Source organism: Pseudomassariella vexata, assembly GCF_002105095.1.
Source record: "Pseudomassariella vexata strain CBS 129021 chromosome Unknown BCR38scaffold_3, whole genome shotgun sequence".
Lineage (NCBI taxonomy): Eukaryota > Fungi > Ascomycota > Sordariomycetes > Amphisphaeriales > Pseudomassariaceae > Pseudomassariella > Pseudomassariella vexata.
The window spans coordinates 2,146,638-2,163,892 of NW_024467958.1; the positions used below are offsets into that span (position 1 = coordinate 2,146,638).

Here is a 17,255-nt window from a genome sequence, read left to right on the forward strand (position 1 = left end):
GCTTGGATTAAGGTTCGTTGACTCGTTGCGCATTTTTTATGAGCCAAAGCGAATACTCATTGATTATATTCTTTGCTGTGATTATGCAGTCTAATCTAACTTAGTATTCAATCCTTCCACACAGTGGTTATTGAGGGTTAAGAGCCTTGTCCATCTGCGTCCGCCACTTCTCACTATTCCGCCTCAACAGCCAAATGCTCGCATTTCCACTCACCCAAGCCACAAGCCCCAGAATGGTAAACAACCACCCATGGCCAATGGCATCTATCAGCGGCTGCGCAATAATACCTCCAGTACAGCTAAATATATTTCTAACAAAATTATTCAACGCCACACCACTGCTACTCTTACGCGGCATGAACTCGGTCAACATCGTCGTAGCCGCACTGAAAACCAACATGCTCCCCACGCCAAAGAAGAAATTAGCCACCATAGGCACGATCCAGTGAACGCCATAGTGGGTCGCCCAGCCATACCAAATCAGCGCGCCGGGGTACAGCGTAGCGGAGATCCAGATGTTCTCGCGCATGCGGTCTTCGGGGAGGTAGATGAGCTTGCCGTCGGCATCGTAGCGGCCGGCCTTCTCGGCGGCCCGGACCATGATACGGTCGATCCACGGACCGCCAAAGATGGAGGCGAGGAAGTAGCCTATGGAGTTTGGGATGTAGAGGAGGCCGACGAGGAGGGCGGAGAAGTTGTAGGGTGAAGAAGAGAAGGCGGATTGGACTGAGATGTTGAGTACATATAGCGCGCCGAAGGTAATGGCTGCGTAGTAGACGACGAGAGCGACGGCTGGGAAACGTAGATACGTTATGACCTGGAGTGGATCGAGGAAACACCGTTTGAGATATCCAGCGACCAGTTTGGTGCGCATCTGAACCGAGCAGGCGGTTGACACGCGCGAGAGTGCGTCTGGACGCCCGCTTGACCGCGAAGCCTCGGGGGCCGCTGGTCTCTTCTTTGCCAAAGTCTCGGGGAGACAGAAGGTGAGCAGGACAAGTACAACGGCCGAATAGGCAGCGCTGAACCACATGGTAGATCGCCATCCAAATCCTTCGGCAAGAACACCGCCAATGATCGGGGCGAACAGAGGTCCCATCAAAGGGCCAAGGTAAAACACTCCCATGGCGCGACCTCGTTCCCTGCTTTCCCAGATGTCCGCAATTGTTCCAGCACCAACAGCTTGGACTGAGGCGGCAGCACCACCCGACAGGATTCGCATGACGATCAGCATGGCCACATTCACGCTCAACCCACTAAGAACGGCAAAGACGATTGCCAGAGTAAAGGAGCTGAGGTAGATATTGCGCCGCCCCAGGGTTTCAGAGAAGGACGACCACCAGAGTGGGAAGATACTCATGGCAAGCATGTAGAATGCAATTGACAAGTTGGTAATAGTTGCTGAGGCATCAAGGTCTTTTGACATTGATGAAAGTGCGGCTAGGGCGACATCAGTGTGTGGGTTCCTTGACGACCGATGTTGCACAGTACTTACGATAGAATATGGCCGAACCCATGGGCGCAGCAGCCCCAGCGGCAGCCACGATGGTAGTGATGGTCCACTTCACCCGGTGGGTATACTCATAAGGCCTTTTTACCTGTAACAATGGATTAGCAACTGTTACTCCAGAAGGAAATGTGCGTGGGGGGAGAAAGGGAGTAGACGGTCTAGGCTATGGCTTAATGAGGAGTCCCCGAGCTGCTTCAAGTAGGCTGTTGCCCTAACTCAGATCTGGAAATAACATAGATATGGGGAAGTTTCGTACCTCTGGGATAACAGTCAACCTTGCTAACAGTCCTCGGCGCCTTGCCCTCGGTATAATGGTGACGGCTCGGGACCGAACCGATGCAGTGTGAGAACGAGCACGCTCAGGTGCGTGTGCCTCCTCGTCGCCCGAGACATCGTCCGTTTTCGTTGATTGCAATTCTGGAGCGGCTCTGATACTGTCCTTCTCGCTGTCCCGGGTGGTGTCCGTACTACCTACATTGCTTGGAGGTCTCTCTTCAATTTCTAGACCCATGCTCTCCTCGCGCTTCTCGTAATCGGGAACTATATCTGCGTTGAGAGTTCGGGAGTGCCAAGGCCGACGTTGAGCTTGGCCGATGCCGGCAATCTGGTATCCAACACCGCTAAGTATAGTCTCATATACAATCCCGATACGAGTGTCAGAATTTAAGAGTCACCAGTAATTGTCGACCCAAATCCAACTCTATCTTGCGATAGCAATTCAACATGGGAAAATATAGACAGCAACAGTTAGGAAAAGTCAAACCGAAAAAAAATAAGACAAATCCGGGGAATACGACGAGGATAGTGTATGGTATGGGAAGGGTGGAGACTTTCTGCTGCAACAAATTCCGACTAGGGAACGAGCACCCGCGCCTTGGTTTTATATCCGGATCGGCAACTGCCAACCCGCAACCGAATCTGTCGCGCATACATCCCCTCCAGAGAGGCGGTGATAGGATGAGGGGTCGGATAACTTGCCTCAGTCGCTCGGAGTCATTGTCGTACATCGCACTTGCAGAAGTATGTCGACATTGAAGACCCTCGCCATCTCTGTCTAATTTACTGCGGGTTTGCCTACTTGGCTGCCGCGAGCAGTGGGATTTTCTCATCAATTGCATAGTGACAGAAGTCCCCTCCCCTGTGTAAGTGAATGTTCGGACGAGTTGAGCTTCGACATCGTCAGAAGACGAGTTCCATAATGGTTTGCAAACCTGATAAGACGAAAGATACTATTCTCATATGTGTGACCCTCCTTGTAGTCATGCATGTGAGGTGTACTTTTCGACATCATGAGGAAGACCCGCGAGTCTGAAACGACGCAATCCCAAGATAGTAAGTGGTGAGTGCTGACACAGCATTATACCATGGTAGGCAGACGTTCGCGCATCTGACACGACGGTTGCAGGCTCACCGTCTAATCTTGAGGCTAATGGGCGGATCGAGGGGGGCCCACGCGGGCTAGACAACGGAAAGCAGCCAATAGTACCATCCGCGCTGGAAGTGGTATATCATGTATTGGTTGTATCTTGTCTCGGCCGGAGTAGTGTCCGGTATCTCTCTGGGAATCCGTGCTGATTGGTAATGGTAGTAAACATAGTTGGTTAGACGCATCTAGCGTTGGGATATCGCGGCCATATTAGCCGGACAGCGGCAAAAATAAGCCAGCGTGTAGATTAGGAGGATGTCGTCTTTTTGAGTCTCGACTATTCCCCTTGGCGCCGAGCCCGGAGTTGTACCACCAAAAAAGTTTTAACAGAGCCGCAGCAGCGCAAGCTCGATTCAACCACCAGTTCCAGCTCCAGTGGGGCTTTTACCGGGTCGTGAACTGGCGGGGAAATTCAGCTTTCAACATAGTTGCCTGCATCAGATCCCCTACATCATGTCGTTGACGAACGCATCCCCGTCGGAAGCTGCAAAGGCGGCGAAGGGAGCCTCGCACGTTCTTGCAACACTGTCGGCATCGGCGAGAAATGATGCACTCACGGCGATCCACTCCGGACTCGCTGCCGCCCGGGACGACATCCTCGCCGCCAATGCGTGCGACTTGGAGCTTGCGCGCAAGGCTGCATCGACTGGTGACTTGAGTCAGAGCTTAGTGGCACGACTGGATCTGGGCAAGAAGGGCAAGTGGGAGGACATGCTGAAGGGCATCTTGGATGTGCGAGAGCTGGAAGATCCAGGTGAGTCACTTTCAGCTATTTAGCAAATTGGAACACAGATGGCTGATTTCACGAAGTTGGCAAAGTCACATTACGGACAAAACTAGACGATGGCCTGGAGTTGGAGCGGGTGACATGTCCGATTGGTGTTCTATTGATCATCTTCGAGGCACGGCCCGAGGTCATCGCCAACATCGCCTCGTTGGCCGTGAAATCGGGCAACTCGGCCATTCTGAAAGGAGGCAAGGAATCCACGGAATCTTTCATTGCCATATCCAAGGTGATTTCGGAGGCCTTGACCAAGACTCAGGTTCCCAACGGAGCAATCCAACTGGTCACAACAAGGGATGTGATCCCCCAACTCCTGGATCTGGACCGGTATATCGATCTTGTCATACCACGAGGAGGCAATGAGTTGGTCCGATATATCAAGTCTTCGACCAAGATTCCCGTTCTTGGCCACGCCGACGGGCTGTGCTCCATTTACCTGGAGCAGTCGGCCGATCCAAAGATGGCCGCCGAGGTTATTGTCGATTCCAAGACCAGCTACCCAGCTGCGTGCAACAGCTTAGAGACTTTGCTAATCCAAGAATCTGCGTTGCAAGCCCTGCTCCCGACCGCTGCCGAAGCGCTGATAGCAAAAGGAGTCACACTGCGATGTGACCCTAAGAGCAAAGTAGCTCTTGAGGCAAACCTGCCAGCTGACATGGCCAAAATGCTTGTAGATGCGACCGATGTTGATTTCGACACCGAGTTTCTCTCCCTGGACCTAGCAATCAAGACGATCAGCGGCGTCGAGGAGGCCATCTCGCACATTAACACGCATGGCTCCCACCACACCGACGTGGTCCTCAGCTCTTCTCAAGATCTCGCAGAGCAATTCATGACGAGCGTTGACTCAGCCGGTGTCTACTGGAACGCTTCTACCCGCTTTGCCGACGGCATGAGATATGGCTTCGGCACTGAAGTCGGCATCAGCACGAACAAGATTCACTCCCGCGGCCCGGTTGGTTTGGAGGGTTTGATGATTTACAAGTACAAGATTCGGGGATGTGGCCAGGTCACTGCTTCGTATGGCGAGGGCGAGGAGGCGAGGAGTTACAAGCACGAGAGGCTTCTTTGAAATAGAACTGCTTGAGCATTGCTCATGATGAAAAGTGGGATGGGTGGGAAAAGACGGGGCGGCGGCGGCGTTAGGGGTGATAAAAGATTTGGAATCGCAAGTGTCTGGCTGGTTAGAAAAGATTATAGATGCAGATACAGTGGGATAACTATGAGCATAATAGTAAACATCCTGCTCCCTGCTGTCTTTTTTTTGTAGTGACGTTTCAATAACACTCGAGCTGGCAAAGGGCCGGCCGTCGGAGATGCATAGAAGAATTGCTGGGCAGCGTTATGTTCTTTACAATTGTCGATCAGCAGGAACTTGAAGAAAGCTTTGACGGCGTCTGAGGTTACTACTTGTCTTTCCGCGCGCGACCCCTAAATCCATTGCGGCAGAATAGGAAAGCTTATCAGCAAATTGGACAGTTTCAGCGGGTGTAGCGCCTCTCAGCCCTACACACCCTTCATTTCGTAGACCTCTGTAGATGCCCAACAATTAGAGGGACGCCGTCGACTGTTAGCGGTTGTAATTTCTATTTGGGGTTCGGCGCTGCGCTATAAAGGATTTTGCTTGAGGGCTTAGGTAACACTATTTTTGTCATTGGTAGACTAACATTGTTAAGGCGCCTGGGCTTCTTCACCTACATTTCCATGGCGCAACTAGTATGTGACTTCGAGAGATCATAGCTCTGGGGCTCTCCAGGACATTACTCATCGCACAATGGGCGTGATGTTTGTGGCTGATGTAGTTGAGCTGTACGTCAATATTTTCGAAAAGTGGACGCCGTCGAGATGTGAAATGAGGGAAGTGGTCTCCCAATTTTCAACTATATCAAGCCAGACATTCCCTTCCTCCTAAGGTATTATTAGATCAAGAAAACAGGTGTCACTCTTAAGAATAACCTGAATATCCAATATGCATCCCAAAACTATTCTATCCATTGTCGCTTTCGGCATCCCTCTTCTCGCCCATGCTCTCCCCGTCCATTCCGAACCACAAAAACGGCAAGACGACGTATCCTCGCTCCTCGCAAGTTACATGCAGGCGCAACAGCAGATGATGCAAGCACAGATGGCCCTCCAGAACGCCATGCAACAAGCTTCCATTCAAGAATCGGCAGCCGAAGACAAAATCCAGAAACGCCAGGGCAACGACTCACAGGAGGCCATGCTACAGAAGTTTCTCCCACAGTTGCTACAGCAGTTATCTCAGCAACAAGGGTCATCCGGAGGAAGACGCAGAAGTGGTGGCATCACCCAGAAGCGCCAGGATGACGCCACTGCCTCCTATGCGGAAGCTCAGAAGGATATGTTCCTGGCTACTATGGCGGCTATGAACGCTATGCAGGCGCAGACTACGGAGCAGGAGTTTGCGCAGAAAATGAACGACGCTGTGTGGAAAACCGCCTCAGAAGCTGCGTCTGACAAGATTCAGTGACGTCGAAGGGGACAGTGGTCTTCGTTCTTTGCGAATGTATAGTTTGTGGAAGCTTTGATGAGGTATCCTCCAAGTGAGAGAGGACATGGGACAAGAAACACTCAGTGCATGAGAAGGTTCCTACTCTCAGCCACGGAAAAGATTGGGCTCGAGGTTCTGTTGTTGCGTGTTTTACGAGATGATCTTATGCCTTTTCGTAAATCAACGTCAATCTCTTTAGGTCTACACCATGTTATCTAGGTTAGATGGTCACCAATCACTATAAGGCATTTAGATTGATACGCGCTACCAGTACGCGAGAAATCTTGATATGTATCACTCTTGTCGCTAATGCGCATGACCATCGTTATCTAAAGCAACTATCGCTCTTAATCTGCGACAGAGAACTTGCCATATGAGGATAAGAAGCTGCAAAAAGAACATTGGAGAGAAAATACTCTAGCACGCCCAGAGTATTCAATTGCCTGTATTGGGCTTGTTTCTGGGGTGAGGTCGGCTGAAGAGAGCGGTATATCTACATAGCCATCTCGAAGGACTGGACCGCCTGCGGGAGTTATCTGGTCGGCCGAGTGATGATATAGAAGGAGGTGCAGGTAGATGCGTAAAAATAGCAAAAAATTTAAGCCTAGGTCTCAGAAATATGGTGATAGCGTTAATGTTTTCATCGCTGATAGCATCTGTTCACAGATATTTACGCAAACAATCTAGGTTATTAGGGAGGGTGCGTCGAGTTTCCAAATTTCATCTCAACTCATTCTCGCCCTCATCGAATAAGAATTAAGAAATAAATCCATAGCTCAGATCAGATGAACAAGGACGACAAAACTGGCACTGGACATCGTTTCAGCAACGTACGGTGGTAGGTGTAAGCCAAGATATTTCCTATCTACGTAGCTTTCTCACATGAACCTCGGCGCCCCACATTTCCAGGACAACTTAACTCCCTGTCTTTAACTTCAAATATAAAGGATATCTTGACCTCATAAACTTCCTTAGAAGCTCATTCGCTGGACTCGACAACTTGGCTGATTGGCGAACACGCACTGTATAATACTGATAGAGAATTTGCGATTTATGAGACGTGAATCACTCGCAACAATGGAGGTCACAAAGCTCTTCGACGTCAAGGTATGAAGTTCCCGCAGTTCAGTCAGTCTAGCAACTTCATTACTGACACCTCCCCTCAAGGATAAAGTTGTGCTAGTCACTGGAGGTGAGTTCAAAACAACCAAGCAGTGAAATCCCCTCCCTCACCATCAAGACAAACCCGACCCCCGACTCACACTCTCCCCAGGCGCCAAAGGCATCGGCCTTATGATCTCGACGGGCTTCATCACCAACGGTGCCAAAGTCTACATCTCCTCTCGCGACGCGCCCGCCTGCACCTCCGCCGCAGCATCCCTCAACGCCCTCGGGCCCGGAACCGCCATCGCCCTCCCCGCGGACTTGCTGCGACTCTCCGAGTGCGAGCGCCTTGCCGCCGAACTCAGAAAGCGCGAACCAGGCGGTCTCCACGTCCTCGTTAACAACAGCGGGATCGCCTGGGGCGCGCCGCTGGACGAGTTTCCCGATGAGCAGTGGGGGAGGGTGCTGACGTTGAATTTGCAGCGGGTTTTTACGTTGACGCAGTTGTTGTTGCCTTTACTTGAGAGCGCGGGCGTGGGGGGCAAGGACAAGGGTTGTCCGGCGGCGGTGATCAACATCGGGAGCATCGACGCGCTGCGGGTGCCGCTGCTGGAGAACTATTCGTACTCGGCGTCCAAGGCGGCGTTGCATCATTTGGGGAGGGTGCTGTCTACGAAGTTGGGGCCCAGGGGAATCACGGTGAACACGTTGGCTTGTGGGCCGTTTGCGACGAAAATGACGGCGTTTGCTATGAAGACTATGCGGGACGAGATTGAGGAGAGTAACCCCATGGGGAGAATTGGGGAGCCGGCGGACGTTGCGGGGGCTTGTATATTTTTGGCTAGTCGGGCTGGGTGAGTTGTCCGGACGAGAGGAACGAACGTTGAGACTGGACTAACTTTGATAGGTCGTTCATTAATGGGGCTACCATTACTGTGGATGGTGGCGTGAGTAATGTGGCCAAATTGTGAGGAGGGGGGAAAGGTTGGCTGCCACTGCGATTTGGTCACTGGGATCGCTGTGTATACTAATGGTGGGATGGGAGACGTGGGATTGCACCTAATCGGCCTAAGGGCATCGCATCAAGGAGTTGTGGTACTCGAATAGTTACCGGGGTATCGTCCACATCTTACATAAGGCCATTCTGACAATTCATTCATAATGCTGACCCCAAACTGGCGAAGCCATCTGAAGGTTCAGCTCTCATCACATCATGCTCATCCCTGCAAACCCCAATATCTTGCCAGTATCCTGTCCCTATGCTCAACCAAGCTGGGATAGTTCATCAACGCATCTCTCAGCCGGCTGTCCTGCCAGGACAGCTTTTCATCCAGCACTAGATGTGTATAAGCAAACACCGTCGCATCAAATAAGCCCGGATTCAAGTTCCCAAAGAACCAGGCCTCGCCACCCAACACCGTTGCCAGGGCTTCGAAAGCCTCCTCCGCCCCCTTGTACAAAGCCGGCGGATTCACCGCCGGCGCCCCTGTCGACTTTAAGATCTCAGACTCGGCGGCATGCTGCAGTTGGTGCCAGATGGTATTTCTGACCACTTGCGTCGACGAGGTGGGGTTGATGTAGAGATCGAACAGCAGGGCCGTGTCTTTAGGGTTTAGGTAGAGAGAATAGAGCCAGGCGTTGCGTATCCGATGGTCCAGCAATGACTGATATGCTTCTAACCTCAGACTCGAGACTTCGGGTACTTGCGTGGAGCCATTGCCACGGGCATACTTCTCAAGTTTGTTGGATGGAACAGGGGTTTGCGAATCGGCATCGCTCGCAGAAGAAGGACGGATGAGGAAGGGCAGGGCGCCATTTGGAGAGGCATGGTTCGTCGAAGGGATTATGCGGAATTCGGCGCCAGCGAGTTTGAGAAAGGTCTGCGGACGGTATTAGTGGAATGCTGATACACGCCACAAGCGCAAAGAGCAAGACTTTAACGTACCTGCCACTTCAAACATGAAGGGTTGAAACTAGGTAGACCTTGCAGGGCATCTTGGTCGGTGCTGAAGACATAGAGAGTCGGCAGCTCTCTATTTGGTAGTGTCCGGAAGGGCAACTCGTTGGCGGGATAGACCAGCAGCGGAAAGTGCTTGAACAGTCGTCGCAAGGGAGCCGGGATTGTAAACCAGTCAGACGCCTTAGCTGTCGCCTTAGGAGCTGCGGCGCTTTGCTTTGAGTCTACCGACATCTTCGACTCTCCCAGGCCGGGTCGTGTACGTCTGCAAGTGGCTACCCTGAAGCTCCGTCACAAAATTATTCGCGATGCGCGCGTCACGGCCAGATCCGACATCTCAAAGCTGCAAGTGGTGGCTGGGTCCCACTTAAACGGCTCCATCAACGGGCCGAGAAATCTGGGACGCCGGGACCGTAACCAGCCAGGCCAGCTCTTTTACACTGCGCGCGGAGTTTTTCAAGAAAGGCCGACAGATGCTCCGATGAAGGACTTCTCTTCTGCGAGCTGTTCCCGAGATGCTCACCGACCCTATCAGCTCATATGCAGACCCTGGCCACCCGATTTATTCGCGCGAAACTGGGGAATAAGGGTCCTTAGATCTCCCAGAGAAAAAAAAAATTCTGCATTCATGCCAAAATGCCAGAAAAACGCCGACGATGGCACGGGAGACCGCGCATCGCTTCCGTCTGTATTCATGCCTGCACGTGCATGCATGCATCGATATCATTATGAACGCCCAGCACTAGATACGTGCATTTGCGGAGATGTCCCATTGCTACCTTGCGTCCATCAGCTGGTACTGTCTTCAAGAGCAAATTGATATCGTACCAGCTTGACTAAGTTTGAAGGATGAAGCTTGAGTCTAAGTCTGCCTCGACTGCGAGTCAGCCAGCCCCAAGTCCCTTATGACGATCCCAAGCCTGCATGCAGTCTGGGGCGTGGTGCGGGGACTCCACTGAATGTGGGGGTTCGAGTTGGCAGATACTTTCGGAGTACAGCAACTGCCAACTGCCAACTTGTCATGCAGACATTGGACGAGGAAATCATGAGCTGCCCAATGTAGACATTGCTTGCCCAGTCCAAGGACCAGGCATACTGTGACCACAGGCACTTGATACGACCCAATAGACTGACCGGAACTAGAACAGTCTCTGGTCAATATACTGGCGGTTGCAGCGCGCGGGAAGCGGTATGAGACGCTCACTTCAAGTCCTGCTTCTGAGCAGCAAGTGTTAAGCGCGGCCGCCAGGTTGGCCGGTCGCACGAGCCGCGCAACCGCATTGCAACACTCACTTCGCCCGAGGTTACGAAGAGAGAACACGTCCTCCAAGAACTCCGCCAGGGCCCACATGTGCGATGATGTCGTCGGCCCTTCGGTACACTGTGGTATCTCCAGACTTGCCTTCGATCGTGCGGCCTCCGTCGATGCTCGTGCGGCCGTGGACGAGATTCCCCCAAACTCAAAGCCCCGGCTTGAGAGGTCATGTTCGGCTTCAATATGGTGACATGGAAATACAACGGCAAACCGGCGGGATCTAAATCTAAATCAGATGTCACCGTGTAACCTTAGATACTGGTTCCTGATGTTATCAGAAGCAAACAACGAGATTTGGAGCGGGCGGCGGCCTTTCTGCATTCGGCTCGAGACATTAGCATACTATCGCAGTCAATGTCAAGACCCTCACCTCCACTTTCATCGTCGCCTTTGTCGTTTGATATGACCTGGAGGGGCTTTAGCCCCTGTCGAGAACCTCTTGCCTACTTTACTTTTTATTGTCTCTTGCTCCACTACCGCTTCATGCTTTTACAAATACTCACGACTCGTCAACAGTCCGGCGAATTCTCGCAAAGCCACGAGCTTTTGAACCATTTACGTCAACTCTCCCCCGCCTTCTTCCCCCATTCTTCCTGCTGATCTTTCCAACCTGCTTGTGGCATATGCAAGTTATTTGTCCGCTCGGAAACTCAAGTCGTCGTACATCTCGTTGCATTTCCAGCTTTCGGTCACCGTCGGTAACAAACTACAAAAGGACGTGACGCCAATCATCCAAAAGAGGAAGCACCCTGTCGCCCTGTCTCGAATCTATCGATCCATTGGGCTGGCTATCTTCACCACCAACATTCGACTCTGTGACAACATCTGCATATCATCGCCAACCCGCATCTCTACGTCCTCTGTTTCTTGTGCCAGAAAGAAGCAAGCAAGCAAAACCGGTCTTCGTTTTAGCCTGTTCGCCTCAAACCCCAAAACCTTCTCCGAGTTAACAACTTAAGAAGATTAAAACCATCCCCAAGCCTTGAGAGGGTTTTGCCGTCTTCTGCATTCCGCTTCATCATCAAAGTACATCGAGGTTCCTTTCTCGCCCACCACCCGCCCGCCGCTGCCACCCTGCCTGCCTAATTCTCCAACAACCAATATCTGACGCTTGTGACCCCGAGGCAGCAACCCAAAAAGACATCAGGCGCCACAACCTTATTACACAACACATCCCGCATTGTCTGCAGCCAGCCGAACAAAAAGAGGAGCACAAAACAGTCCTATCTTTGATTCAACACGAGCACCAAGAACTTCAAGCGCAAACCTCGAGTCCCCGTCGTTACGGCAGAGCTTCGACGTCACTCTCTCTTGTTTTTGCACCAACCACAACTACAATTACTACAAACTGCACATCATCGCACACATCGCACACACATATACACACACACACAAGCATCAAAATGGACGCCCCCATCCAGTCCCCGATGAGCGCCCACCGCGGCAGCTCTGCAACTACCACATCAATGAGCCAACAATCCTCCACAGCTCAAAAGTTCGTCCCGCCTCCACCACCGCAGCACCGACAGCCGAGCACCGAAAGCTTCATCCGCGACCTGAATCTGGTGGCCGAAGCGGCGAAGCGCGCGCAAATGGCGTGTTTGATGCGAGATATGGAAAGCATCGGAATCTCCTAATCAGGTTTCTTCTCTCTACTTGCCTATCGCCGCCGTTCGCTCATGCATGCGCATGAATCGCGGATTCGCGGATTTGGCCGAATTTTGAGAGTGGATACGCGGAGAGAGCCATGGTATAACGGCGCCCTGGCCAACTAGGTCACGATCCCGTTTGTGCCGTTGCGAATGGGCAATTTTGCTCGGCTTGTCGGGATTATGGAAGAAGCTGCTGGCGATAGTCGCGTGTTGTCCGTCTCCTTGCATTACTTCGTACTTCGATTACGGAAGGTGGGAGACGGACGTTGACGTGACTGTGGAAGAAAAAGAATTTCAAACCAACAACCACAACCAACAATCAATAAGTCCACCAAACCAAACAAACGAATAAACGCGACGAATGAACGTTTGCTATAATGTGCCACTATTGTCGGTGGTTAGGGACCGGGAATTGATACCCTGCGTTACCATCCTTGGACGTCATTCTACGGCAGCAAAGTCGGGGAAGTTGAATTGGAATAACCAAGGGTGTCTTCTGAAACTGGGGGTGGCATCCGATGTTGGTTCTTGTTTGCAAAGCTATTGATATGCCGGCATGGAAAGTTCTAGTCCGGATGGATTAGCCCTCGTCGAACGGCATAGCCGGCGTTGGGCTTCCAGAGAGCAAATACTCTAGGGAATAGACACACCCTAATCCTTATTGCCATCCTCATTCACGAAACGAGGTTGCTCAGAGCATATGCGGACGGAGGTCAATCTTTGCCTTTTCGCTTAAGCTCATCGTTATTACACAACATGCACGAGAGCTGCCTTCGTTGCAGCCTACGGAGTTTCTTGACAGGCTACAAACCTTTTCTGATTTACAGCTTATTACTTGATATCCTCGGCGTTTTCCTCATTTATTCATCCATCCATCGGGAGTAACGTGCGGATGGCGGGGGTGAATGGCATATTTTGATCTGGTGGTCGTTTTATTTCCTCTTTTGGGTGGCTTTGGTAAAAGACACAAGAGACAACAAAAAAGAGACTTGGGGCGAAATTCCCGGCGTCGTGTCTATCTATCTAGCATCTTCGGTAGACTAGGCTACCCACTTCCTTAGTATGCGAACTGTATCAATATAGATACCGATATCTTCGATATGATGACTTGTGGGAAATGGTTTTACTTGAGAATTTATGTTTTTGAGATGGCTCGACGTGGGGGCAGCGCTGTGGTCCTAACCATCACGAAATGAGTACTATGGATGTTCATGCCCATTCTGGATCACAGACCACATGTCTAGGGCTAGAAGCTTTCTTGACTGGTATTTACGTAGACACGACATCAAGAACCTCAGTATCGGTAGAGACTATGCCGCTGTATATCGTTCTACCCCATTCACTGCCTAACAAGTTGTGATCAAAAGTCTTACCATTGTCAAAGTCGAAGACCAAGCACAGCAGCAAAGAATGTTATAATCAAATCTATTCAGTGAGCTTGCCCGCTACACTGGTATTCAGGAGCTAGTATCTAGTAGTGCCTATTCCTATTCTCAAATCCGCCTTCAGGCCTAATTCCGATGAAGCCGAGCCCTTCGCACTTTGGGGTGTGCCCGTCCATCCAGCTTGCTCTGTGCTATGCGTGGTCAATATAACAATACATCCATCCATGCCTCGGCATGCTCGTGGGCAAATAAACAACAACAAAACGAAATGGGGGAAATATTCATTCCATGGAGCCAGCCAGAAAAGAACCACGCATGCCATCCTGTCACTGAAGCCAGCCGCCGGAGTGCAATATACCATTTACTTCATGTTGAAACTTGCGCTGTGTTGTTGGTTATGCCGTCCAATGTATAGTCAAGTCGCCCCTTTCGCCATCCGATATATTCGGCCGGCACGACGTCCAAGAGTAGAGAGGTGGAATCAAGGTATTGACGAGCATAACTCGAGTGTCGGGGTGGTGCTCAGTTAAGACCGCCATTGTACACTCGCCTTGGCTAAATGAGCACACATAGACGTGATACTAGCCATTAGGGCAGTGCAGACCCACTTGAGACAGTCCCGTAAGACATCTTAAAAAGAATGCTAAGTGCCAAGCTTGATGTCCAGATCACTATGAGCGTGGTGAAGGTCGGGGAGTTGAGACGATACCGAGCAATGAAGCCTCCAGACGCCACAACTCTGGAGAATCAATGCTGTAACAAGAACGCTGCGATGGGAACAAAATGCTGGAGATGTCGATGGTATGGAAAAGATTCGACGTGAAGTTCGAACACGATCCTCCGAGTGATCATAAGCCTACGGTCCAACCATAACGCCGTATGATGATGCTGAATGGCGGAAGACGTCAAGGATGGCTGCCCAACGAGTAACTCAACTTGTGAGGCACCGAAGGGTCTCCCTCCTAAAAGGGTTGTTGCTTCGGTATCTCATCAACTACGGACTGAATCGTGACGAATGCGCCCGATCCACCGTCTTCCCGCAAGTAGTCGAGCAAAACAGTTGTTTGTCCGTACAAGGTTTCCAAGGCCGAGCGGGACGACTTTCCCAACGACTCTGGTGAAACTGTCAGTCACAAAGCTACTTATCGACGCTAACATGGTTACTTACGTAGAATGGCAGAGTTCAGTTCCTCAGCCACGGCCACCCTGCCCCTTCTGTCAAGCAAGTGCGCAACTTCCTTGACCTCAAAAGGATTCGGGTAGGCCAACAAGGCATATACGTCGCCCAGTGCCTTGCTGACTTCTCTGCGGGGGTCATCCTTGAACTCCTCTTGCAGCACCCGGCCATACTCAATGGTGGCATTCAGCAATGCATCCTGATCGGATGCAGAATGGTAGGGTCCATCTTCCGTCTCCATCTGATCAGAATAGCCATTCTCATCGAGATCCATCTCATTAGGATTGTCGTCGATGGAACGACCATTACTCTGTTTGCTGATACCGTTATTGTTGTTGTTATTCTGGTTGACCTCGGCCGACTTTCTTATCATCTCGATAAATTTTCGGCAACGAAGTCTGAAGTATACCTGCTCATTCTCTTTCAACACCTCTGGGTAGTAAGTATTAGTGTACTTGTGCGCCTTGTCGATGTCTCCTTCGAGTACGGCCCTTCGTATACCTACTTTACATTAGCTTCTGCATCAACAACGGGTTTTGGGATACACCTTACGCTGCCTGCGGTTAGCATCTTCGTCATCTTTGATATTGATACCCTCCACGTGAGCGTCTGGATCTATCGTGAGAGCCTCTTGTTCGGCGTGGATTTCTTCAGCGAATGCTCTGGCGGATTCGACATAGCCATCGTGCTGCAAAAATTGAAGGATCAGTTGCTGGATTAGCTCCGTCTCACTCATAGGCGGTGAAGTTAAGTTCTCGGTGCTGTTGTACGGTCAATCGTGGCTACTCGGCAAGGAGCGAGGGCTGCAGAAAGACCTCTATATAAGCATACCTGGTTTCAGAGATGGCCTTGCGGATCTTAGCCTGCTCTTGCTTCATCATGCCATCAATATCGTACACGAAGGGTGTGTGTCCAAAGTTGACGCGGATGTGCTCGCCGGTTCTCTTGAGACCAATGACAGGGTACACTTTCCCCTTGACATCGCGGAAGGCAGTTCCTGTGGCAGAGTGTCAGCAGTATGTGGTTTCCTCCAGGGCAGGGCAGCTCGACGACTTACCAAGATTCACGCCGTTCTTGGTGAAGAAGGCAACGCCGGTCTTGAAGTTGATACCGCAGCCGATGGTATCACCCGTGCTGAAGGGAGGCCCGTAGTGCTTGCCGACGCTTTGGCCGTGGAAAATCTGACCGTCATCGCCGTGATAGCCATACGAATCGGCTTCCCAGCCAGGTTGACGTGCAAGCGAAACATCCTTTTGCATGAAGCCGACGCATACAGTGGTGTCATCACGTTTCCTAGACACGATGACGACCTCAAAGTAATAGAGACCAGCCTGCGCAGGCATGGCATGGTTGGCTCGAATGGCGCAGGCCTCGTAGTCGCGCTCGCCTGGAGGCTTAGACGAAACGTACTTGACTTCTTGACCGTCACCCAGCACTTCCAATCCCCCGTTCTTGTCATCCTTGTTCCATTTTGTCGGTAAAGGTGCTATGGACTCGTCGTATTCGAAGGAAGGGGGGCGTTCGATCAGGTCGTACGCCATGCCGAGATGGAATCCAGACTTGCTGTTAATCGGGGAGGGGGTGGTCTGGCTGGTCTGCAACCCGCCGCCTCCAGCCTGTTGCTGTCCTTCCTTCTGTGCTTGTTTCGTCTTATGCGCCTCCTCCAACTTTTGTATATAGGTGGTCCCTCGAAGATAGGACGGGGTGAAGAAACCGTTGTTTCGGTGTGGACTCGCCCAGAAGCTGTCGCCTATTCCCCCTCCACTCATGAACACTTCGAAGGCTCTCGAAAAGGACGGTAGTTGGGGCACCGCGGGGCGAAGGCTGGGTGCGCCGGCGTCTTGGGACGACGCATTTCGGTCGACGTCCATGGCGTGACTTTGGTGGTTGTAGGCAAGGTTGTGGCTGCGGCTGCGTGACGAGGAGTGGTGAGTGGAGTAAAGATCAGAGGTGAAATCATGCGGAGGGTTGAGAAGATGGGAGAGGCGGTTGAAGGGAGGGTGGGATGATGTCGGCTGGTTTGGATTGGAGCCAGAGACCACGGATGCGTACGAGGATCTGATGCGAGGGAGGAACCCTGTGACTGCTACATCTGGTGGAAGACCAGAGGAGCCATGCTGGAACGGATTCGTCATGTTCAAACTGGGCGACTGGGCGACTGGGCAACCGTCGTCAGTCGTCAACTCGTCCCTCTATTCACCCAAACCCGCGAGGGACAATAACGTCGAATGGTCTTCCAAGCGTCTGGTTCTGGTCCAACTGGGACTCTATGGTAATGGAGTCGTTGGTCACTCGGCGAACGAAGGGATTGGGGCACCATGCAGTTTCACACAAGTAGATATCGTAACGTGTAGCGCCGTGGCTCGTCAGACCAGTCGCAATGATAAGGTTCGTGAGGCGCTTCCCCTTCCCAGTTGGGGCCGTGGGTTCGGA

General features: G+C 51.6%; 6 protein-coding genes across 6 annotated transcripts; 3 read left to right on the plus strand and 3 right to left on the minus strand.

The window, feature by feature from the left end:
* Positions 1-55: 55 nt before the first annotated feature.
* Positions 56-2,347, minus strand: BCR38DRAFT_424222 (major facilitator superfamily transporter). Its single transcript, XM_040859639.1, has 3 exons — positions 1,767-2,347; positions 1,496-1,598; positions 56-1,440 (listed from the first exon to the last, which is right to left on the minus strand). The coding sequence occupies exons 1-3, from the start codon at positions 2,019-2,021 to the stop codon at positions 128-130; spliced, it is 1,671 nt and encodes a 556-aa protein (XP_040719032.1). The 5' UTR covers positions 2,022-2,347; the 3' UTR covers positions 56-127.
* Positions 2,348-3,389: 1,042 nt separating this feature from the next.
* BCR38DRAFT_482232 (glutamate-5-semialdehyde dehydrogenase) lies at positions 3,390-4,792 on the plus strand (the record flags this gene model as incomplete). The annotated part of the gene is made up of 2 exons (XM_040863475.1): positions 3,390-3,690; positions 3,747-4,792. The coding sequence occupies 2 exons, from the start codon at positions 3,390-3,392 to the stop codon at positions 4,790-4,792; spliced, it is 1,347 nt and encodes a 448-aa protein (XP_040719033.1).
* Positions 4,793-5,555: 763 nt separating this feature from the next.
* On the plus strand, positions 5,556-6,274 carry BCR38DRAFT_507935 (uncharacterized protein). Its single transcript, XM_040864960.1, has one exon. The coding sequence runs from the start codon at positions 5,690-5,692 to the stop codon at positions 6,209-6,211; it is 522 nt and encodes a 173-aa protein (XP_040719034.1). The 5' UTR covers positions 5,556-5,689; the 3' UTR covers positions 6,212-6,274.
* A 1,035-nt stretch (positions 6,275-7,309) lies between these two features.
* Positions 7,310-8,307, plus strand: BCR38DRAFT_482234 (short chain dehydrogenase/reductase family; the record flags this gene model as incomplete). Its single annotated transcript, XM_040863476.1, has 4 exons — positions 7,310-7,339; positions 7,400-7,424; positions 7,506-8,190; positions 8,244-8,307. 4 exons carry the CDS (start codon positions 7,310-7,312, stop codon positions 8,305-8,307), a joined length of 804 nt encoding a protein of 267 aa, XP_040719035.1.
* A 246-nt stretch (positions 8,308-8,553) lies between these two features.
* Positions 8,554-9,527, minus strand: BCR38DRAFT_335148 (uncharacterized protein; the record flags this gene model as incomplete). Its single annotated transcript, XM_040855370.1, has 2 exons — positions 8,554-9,216; positions 9,282-9,527. 2 exons carry the CDS (start codon positions 9,525-9,527, stop codon positions 8,554-8,556), a joined length of 909 nt encoding a protein of 302 aa, XP_040719036.1.
* Positions 9,528-14,607: 5,080 nt separating this feature from the next.
* Positions 14,608-16,957, minus strand: BCR38DRAFT_455628 (SPRY domain-containing protein; the record flags this gene model as incomplete). Its single annotated transcript, XM_040861821.1, has 5 exons — positions 14,608-14,759; positions 14,814-15,323; positions 15,375-15,583; positions 15,654-15,819; positions 15,880-16,957. 5 exons carry the CDS (start codon positions 16,955-16,957, stop codon positions 14,608-14,610), a joined length of 2,115 nt encoding a protein of 704 aa, XP_040719037.1.
* Between the last annotated feature and the right edge of the window lie 298 nt (positions 16,958-17,255).

Coding starts and splice junctions, on each gene's coding strand:
- BCR38DRAFT_424222 (XM_040859639.1), bottom strand. CDS start 2,021: ATGGGTCTAGAAATTGAAGAGAGACCTCCAAGCAATGTAGGTAGTACG. Junction 1,599..1,766: donor GGTTGACTGTTATCCCAGAG/GTACGAAACTTC, acceptor CCATTGTTACAG/GTAAAAAGGCCTTATGAGTA. Junction 1,441..1,495: donor GGGTTCGGCCATATTCTATC/GTAAGTACTGTG, acceptor ATGTCGCCCTAG/CCGCACTTTCATCAATGTCA.
- BCR38DRAFT_507935 (XM_040864960.1), top strand. CDS start 5,690: ATGCATCCCAAAACTATTCTATCCATTGTCGCTTTCGGCATCCCTCTT.